The 7,955-nt window shown below is 38.0% G+C and overlaps 1 protein-coding gene across 1 annotated transcript in view; it reads right to left on the minus strand.

The window, feature by feature from the left end:
- The window catches only part of LOC113933931 (coiled-coil domain-containing protein 144B-like), a 62,715-nt gene that overhangs the window by 23,506 nt on the left and 31,254 nt on the right, over window positions 1–7,955 (minus strand). Inside the window, exons 9-10 of the mRNA XM_035729339.1 lie at window positions 6,068–6,331; window positions 2,730–2,812 (exon numbers count right to left, since the gene is read on the minus strand). Of these exons, the coding sequence (XP_035585232.1) occupies window positions 2,730–2,812; window positions 6,068–6,331 (347 nt within the window). The remainder of the gene's footprint in view (window positions 1–2,729; window positions 2,813–6,067; window positions 6,332–7,955) is intronic.

Below are 7,955 nucleotides of genomic sequence, written 5' to 3' on the forward strand. Positions count from 1 at the left end.
TCTACACCCAACAGTAACAATAAGGATTATGACAATGGGCTGAATCTTCCTGCTTCCTGTTCATTCCAAGACATAAGAGTGAAATGATGAATAGATGTGATCCATGGTTCTCTGTCTAGAACACCCTTCTCCAAGATCCTCATACAATGGGTCCTTCTCATCCACCACTTGGCAGCTCTTGCCGTATTCAGAGAGATCTTTCCTGACTAACAAAATTCCACTCCCATTCTCATCCCCATCCTAATGACAAACTCCCCCCAAATTCCCTAACCTAACATTTCCATTTTCTTTATACGAAGCACTTATAGTAACTTACAATGGATTGTTGTTTCCTTATTTTTTCTGCTCCTACCACTACAGCCTAACCCCTCAACTTATACAGCCTGGTACATGGGTGATATTCAATAACAGAAATCTATTTAAGGTCAAAACATTTAAAATAATCTCACTGAGGGGGATGCCTGTGTGGCAGAGTCAGTTAAGTGTCCAACTCTTGATTTCAGCTCACAGTTCACGCTCTCAGGGTCATGAGATCAAGCCCCATGTCGGGCTCCGTGCTGAGCATGAAGCCTACTTGGGATTCTCTCTCTCCCTCTTCTTCTGCCCCTCCCCACCCCTCGCACACGCTCTCTCTCTCTCTCTCTCTAAGAAATAAAGAAAATCATCTCACTGAGAAGGTCTCAAGTACCAAGTCACTATACTGTCAACCCTTACACAATGCAAGGGGTTAAGGGCGTTCACAGCCGTGCAGTCAAAAATCCACATCTAACTTTTGATTCCCCAAAAATTTAACTACTAATCTCCTATTGAACTTCCTACTTTAATAGCGATTAGACTTAAAATAGGAAAAATGTAAATTAAAAATCAAAACATTTAAATAAAAGACCTCGTATCTGCTCTCTAGATCTAATCTACGTCTTAATCCTCATTTGGCCCTGGACTCTGTAAAGTGAGCATGGAAGGTCAGAGTAAATTATAACCTAATGCTGACCTTACCAATAATGTAATGTCAATTAACACATTTTGTATGTTACATGTATTATATACTGGATTCTTACAATATAAAGAAAAGGCTATTAAGAAAACCATAAGGAAAACAGATTAACAGTACTGTACTGTATCAAAAAAGTCTGTGTGTAAGTGGACGCACAATTCAAACTCATCCCGTTCAAGGGTCAACTGTAACCTATACAGTGTCACTGAAACTTAACATATCCCAAATTAGAAATCCACCTGCCCGTTCTAACTTTGCCATTCTTTTCTTGACACTACTGCCATTTATTTTATTGTCCTTCAGAAATCTTCACGTTTAAAAAAGTGTCCTCAGTATTTAATAAATCACTAAATACTGCTGTGATCATTTTTGTCCTGTGTTTCTCTAGCAACCTTTACAGTACACAAAGTGTTTTCACGTTTGTTACCACATTCGTTCATTACACATACCTGAGAGGTAGGTATTAGTACCACTTTTATGAATGAGGTCACTGACATTCAAACAGGTTAAACAAGTTTTTCTGGGATCCCACAGCTACCAAGTGACAGAACCAGGATGCTAGCATATCTTTTGACTTCAAACACGGTGCTTGCACCATTGTGTAGCACCTGCCTGTGCTAAGAGGTCAGGCCCTTTTTACCTCCTTCCATGGTCTGTCACCTTAGAATAGGTCATCATTACTTTATACTTATGTTACTACAAGTATGGCTGCCACAAAGATACTTAACACTATTTTAACTATCCAAAATGGCTTTTACCTATTAAAACACCACTGAACCAGGGATGCCTGGGTGGTTCAGTTGGTTCTGGGATCTAGCCCCATGTGCTCAGTGGGGAGCCTGCTTCTCCCGCTCCCTCCGCACCTCCCCCAGCTCACGCTGTCTTTCTCTCTCAAATAAATAAATAAAATCTTTTAAAAAATAAATAAATAAAACACCACTAAACCAACTTGTTATTATAATCCCAAAGCTCCTTGTAAATCCACTTGACAATCCAAATATAATACTTTCAGGGCCCCTGGATGGCTCAGTCAGTTGACTGTCCAACTCTTGGTATCAGTAGTGCTCTGCGCCCAGAGTGGAGTCTGCTGCAGATTCTCACTCTCCCTCCTGCTCACTCTCTCTCTCAAATAAATAAATAAAATCTTTTTTAAAATAAATAAAACACCAATAAAACAAATTCTTATTATATTCCAAATGCCCCTTGTAAATCTACTTGACAATCCAAATATAATACTTTCAGGGCCCCTGGATGGCTCAGTCAGTTGAGTGTCCAACTCTTGGTATCAGTAGGGCTCTGCGCCCAGAGTGGACTCTGCTTTAGATTCTCTCTCCCTCCCCCTCCTGCTCACTCAATCTCTCTCTCAAACATATAAATAAAATCTTTAAAAAAAAAAATATATATATATATATATAAAATACTTTCAAGTGATTCAATATCTGATGCTATCTTCTTTATCACATGAAAAGTCACAAAAATGGAAGAAGCAAACACTATTCGGGAATTTTTTTTTCCTCTCAATTCCAAGAATGAAGTTTAGCTATAAGTTACTATAAATTCTAACAATAGTTTAAGTTTTGTAACTTACAAAATTTTATAAAAATATTAAGTTATAATCTATTGACTTCAATATGTCCATTCAAAAGATAATATCATTTGAACTATGTTACCTTATTAAAGCAGGAAAAACAATATAAAAGCGGAAATTTAAATTTAAGTTTAAATTTTTACATACCTGTAGGTGGTTATTTTCACTTTCATCAAGTCTTTTTTGCTCTTCCTCTGATGTCCTTTCTAAGTTTCGTTCTGCTGGCAAATCTATACATTTAGATAGAATGCACTACTTAGAATGGTTAGATAAAAGCTATAACCTTCTTAAAAATAGAAAATAACATTTCATCTATTGATGGTTTAAATTAAACTTAATCTTTAGCTGAATATTTACTTTAAGAAATACTTTTAATTATCAAAAAATTCAACAAACCATTTGGGAAATACTAAATGTCACCAGGTTAAAGACATACAAACATCTCAACGATTCATTCACAAGTTCATCCACCTAATATCAATGAACAATACACTCAGAAACAAAATTTTAAAATGCAGCAGAAACATGAAAAATCACAACAGACTATTCTTTACCTTGTAACAGCACCTCTTAACACCCAAAGCTTCAACTACAACATTATTCATGGTTTCCAAAATTATTACTATTTTTTATGCCTTTATTAGTGTACAACCTTCCTATGGGTGTATGTCGCTGCTGAGTGTAAACAGTCCTGAAATGTTTTCCTCTCCTACTTGATAAATTTCTTCACATCTTTTAGGACACAGACTGCTATGTAAAGTCATCCTTGATTATGGCTAGTCTTCCCCAGATTAATAGGTGTCTCTTTCTTCAGGGGTACCTTAGTACTTTACGGATTTTTCTAGTGTATCTTCACCACCTGAACTGTAAAGTACTTCTTTCTATATCTATTTCTTTGGCTCCTGGACTGTATGGGACAATCTTCTCTCACTCTCTCTCTTTTTTTAGAGAGGGGGAGGAGCAGAGAGAGAGAGAGAGAGAATCTTGACGAGGCTCCAAGCCCAGCACTGAGCCCCACACGGGCCTCGATCTCACAACTCTGAGGTCATGACCTGAGCCGAAATCAAGAGTTGGACGCTCAACCGACTGAGCCACACAGGTGCCCCTGTATGGGGCAATCTCTTAAGTCATCTCTATGTAAACAGTCTTTATTTTACTCAGTTATTATTTACTGAGTTCCCAGTAAGTGCTAGGCACCCAGGTTTCAAGAGGCACGTAGATAAAAGGTGTCAGGAATGGTTTTTCTGGAGATAATGCCTGAACCGAAACTGAAAACAGTGAGGTCAGCCAGATTCAAAGGGGTTAGAGGGAGAAAAACAGGGAGAGTATGCAAGGCTGTAGGAAGACAAGGGAGAGAAGCACACAGCAGGGTAAATATTTGTCTAAAAGGGAGAGAAGCACACAACAGGGTAAGTATTTGTCTAAAATACAGGGATGTAAGAGGAAGACATCACCAGCAGTTCAGAATGCCAGAGAAAAGGGCAGATGGCAGAAAGGGCTAGAGAGTTTGGCCAAAGTCAAGATTATGAAAGCTTTATATGTAAGTTCAAGATACCTGGACACCAATATATATTTTTTTAAAGATTTTATTTATTTATTTGATAGAGAGAATGAGATAGAGCATGAGAGGGGGGAGGGTCAGAGGGAGAAGCAGACTCCCTGCTGAGCAGGGAGCCCGATGTGGGACTCGATCCCAGGACTCCAGGATCATGATCTCAGCGGAAGGCAGTCGCTTAACCAACTGAGGCACCCAGGCGCCCACAAATACATTTTCAACAGTGGTTCCTAGTCATATTGACATTTGAGACAGATCACTCAAAATGCTGTGGAGAGGGATGAATTTGAGGGGCACTGTCACACAAGATGGGAGATGAATTACAAGGCAGTACTACAAAATAAAGATGAAGTACACCTGAACTGACAGAATGGGTCCAGAAATATTGAGGATATAAAATCATCAGGGCACAGTACAGAATAAATCTGTATTAAATGAAAAAGCACACAATCGTGGGTCCCTAGAGAACTAACTTTGCTCACCACTTTATAAAAGGCATCAAGTGAGAAGAGAAACAATCTACATGAACTGTTTTAACTTGCTTGTATTTCTAATTTTTGTTTCAGATCTTCCTTTGTTACAGGAGCCTGTAGGTATTTTAAAAGTCCTCCTTGGATCTACCAAGCTCAGGAAGAAGTAACAGCAAACAAGTCACTTGTAGAGGTAAATAACTTTGGATTTCTTGCTGTACTCACTACTCTAGGAGATAATTGAAAATCTTTTGAAAACACAGTGTTAATTCTACAAGTAAAGACAGAACATAAAACTACAAGGGTGAAAAAAATATTGTATGATTTATTAGTACAGACCTGATCATATGACTGATAAAAGGCATGGAATTAACTGGTACATTAAGTAGAGCACACATTAGTTGTGGTTAATCAAAAGACTGAGTATCTTAGTAGAATGAAAACTGACTTTCCATATATTATTTTTAAATAATATAGTGCTCCTTAAAACCAGTATTCCATTTATTCATTAAAAATAATAAAGGGACGTGCCTGGGTGGCTCAGTCAGTTAAACGGCTGCCTTCAGCTCAGGTCATGATCGCAGGGTCCTGGGATCAAGCCCCGCATCGGGCTCCCTGCTCAGAGGAGAGCCTGCTTCTCCCTCTGCCACTCCTCCCACTCGTTCTCTCAATTTCTCTCTCTCTCAAATAAATAAAAATTTTCAATAACAATAATAATAATAAAGGGGCATCTGGGTGGCTCAGTGAGTTAAGTGTCCAACTTTTGATTTAGGCTCAGGTCATGTTCTCAGGGTCATGAGATGGAGCCCCCCCCTTAGGCCCTGTGCTGAGCATGAAGCCTGCTTGGGATTCTCTCTCTCCCTATCCCTCTCTCTCTCTCTCTCTCTCTCTCTCTAAAAAGATAAAATAAAAATAATAAAACAAGGAGATGGACTATGCATACATAGCTGAGAAGATGATACTATATAGTAAATTCTCAACTATTCCCATTACTGCTGGGAAAGCCAACTCTAAAAAAAAAAAGTCATAGAGAACATAGGAAATATTTTAATACTTGATTTGGGAAGGTGCTTTTTTTAGTTACAATGAATACAGCTTGACCAATACTTGTGAATTTAGAGCTATAAAATAAAGCTAGGAAACTATGTTTTGAGTAAGCAATCTTTAGATCTCTACCTAGTATTCCCAACTGGTCCCAAAGTTCTAAATATAATCCTGCTACCTACTCTCAAGTGAATGCTAAAAACTAACCCAAAGGAAATTACATTCTCCTAATTCTTATTCAGGTGTTGCTTTGGTTAGAGGAAGAATACAAATGTCTTGCTAAAAGATATTCTGTTTGGTTGTAGGTTGCATAAAAGGAGTAAACACAAAGTAAATTTTGCCACAAAAGTATTTTTGAAAAATCAGAACTATGGTGAAGTCATGGAGAGGCTGAATTCTCTATGCTTCTTTATTACCTTGTTTGTGCTCTCTGCTTTCTGGTAGCTGTGATTTATACAGGTCATGGAGTTTATAATTCTCTAACAGAAACACAACTCCAATATCATTAATCTTTACTTTCTCTATGAAGGTCGTCTGTCCAAATCCTCTGGATGCTGACTGATTTTGGGTCACCAAGTGTGATACAGATGGGCATTCATCATCAACTCTCAAAGCCCTGGATCTTTGACAAGACACAGTACTGTGAGCCAAACACACTGAAGACTTCCAACTGGACAAAGCTGAAAATAAAATTTCACTCATTAGAATGTAAGTAATAAAATAAACTTAGCTAATTTGTATAAATCCCTTTGTCAGAGGAGTCCCATGTCCTACTCTTTTCCCAGACACACTACTACTGATTCGTACCTTATTGTATATTACATGTCCTATACTTGCCATTCATACCGCTGAATTTAACGGTCTCTTTTTTTTTAATTCTCTAGTATTACAGACTTTAATTTACTCACCAAGCTCTATTACATATAGAGCTTTTGTTCGTTAATAATTAAGATTTTCCAGGGTACGAATTTTTTTACTAACAAAATTTATGTCTAACCTTTTCTTTTTTAATATACACCGTGGGGGCGCCTGGGTGGCTCAGTCGGTTAAGCGGCTGCCTTCGGCTCATGTCATGATGTCGGGGTCCTGGGATTGAGCCCCGCATCGGGCTCCCTGCTCAGTGGGGAGTCTGCTTCTCCCTCTCCCTCTGCCTGACTCTCTGCCTACTTGTGCTTTCTTTCTATCTCTCTGTCAAATAAATAAATAAAATCTTTAAATAAATAAATAAATAAATAAATATGTACCGTGTATTCTAAAGACATGGGTTTTAAAAACACTTTTAATGAATGGTTCTACTTTTAATTACAGTGAGATGGTCTCTCCTCAATGCACCAATATCTTCAGAAATTTTTTTTTATTTTTTTAAAGATTTTATTTCTTTGTTCAGAGAGAGAGCGAGCGAGCACAAGCAGGGAGAGCAGCAGAGGCAGAGGGAGAAGCAGGCTCCTCACTGAGCAAGGATCCCAACATGGGACTCGATCCCAGGATCCTGGGATCATGACCTGAGCCAGAGGCAGACGCTCAACTGACTGAGTCACCTAGGCATCCCTATCTTCAGAAATTTTTAAGCCTTGGATAAACACCATAAATTTATTTGAGAAATGAAAGCCTCGGGTGATCTAATCATTTCCATGTAAAAACAGAGTAAGTCTCAGTAGACACTAGATCCAAAAACTACAGTGCCATGAAACAGAAAATGAATATATAACAAAAATACTTAACTTTTTTTTTAAACAAGATTGTCTGATTTGAACCTCTTAAGACAAGTGAAAGAAAAAAGCAAGAAATGCAGAAATGAAACCTTAATGCCCATTTCACCACAAGGGCCCCTTTGTCATTTTGTGTCCATGAACCCTGTACATGGTTTAAAACAGTTCTCCCATGTCATCTGAGAATCCCCGGAGTTCCAACATCCACCCATTCAATAACGCTAAATGTTATTTGACATTTTCACTCTCATTCTCTTATTAAGTGTACGGTAACGTTTTCTAAAGATATGAGACGTGACAGCATCACAACTCGCATGATTAGTGGGTCATGGCTCTAACGGCTAACAACGTATGATCATGTACGCTTGTGTTTTAAATGCTTGTTTTAATTTCTAATATTGTAAATATCAACACTTAAACAGAAGTTCTTTGGAATTCCTAATAATTTTTAAATAGTATAAAAGGACCCTAAGGCCAATAAGTTTAAGAAATATGGTTTTAAAAGATTGTGTCTACAAAATATTAAGATATAACTAATTACTTCCCGCATTTTTAATAATCAAAGACACCCCCCCACACACACACACACACAGAC

This window comes from Zalophus californianus, chromosome 9 (assembly GCF_009762305.2).
Source record: "Zalophus californianus isolate mZalCal1 chromosome 9, mZalCal1.pri.v2, whole genome shotgun sequence".
NCBI classification, from domain to species: domain Eukaryota; kingdom Metazoa; phylum Chordata; class Mammalia; order Carnivora; family Otariidae; genus Zalophus; species Zalophus californianus.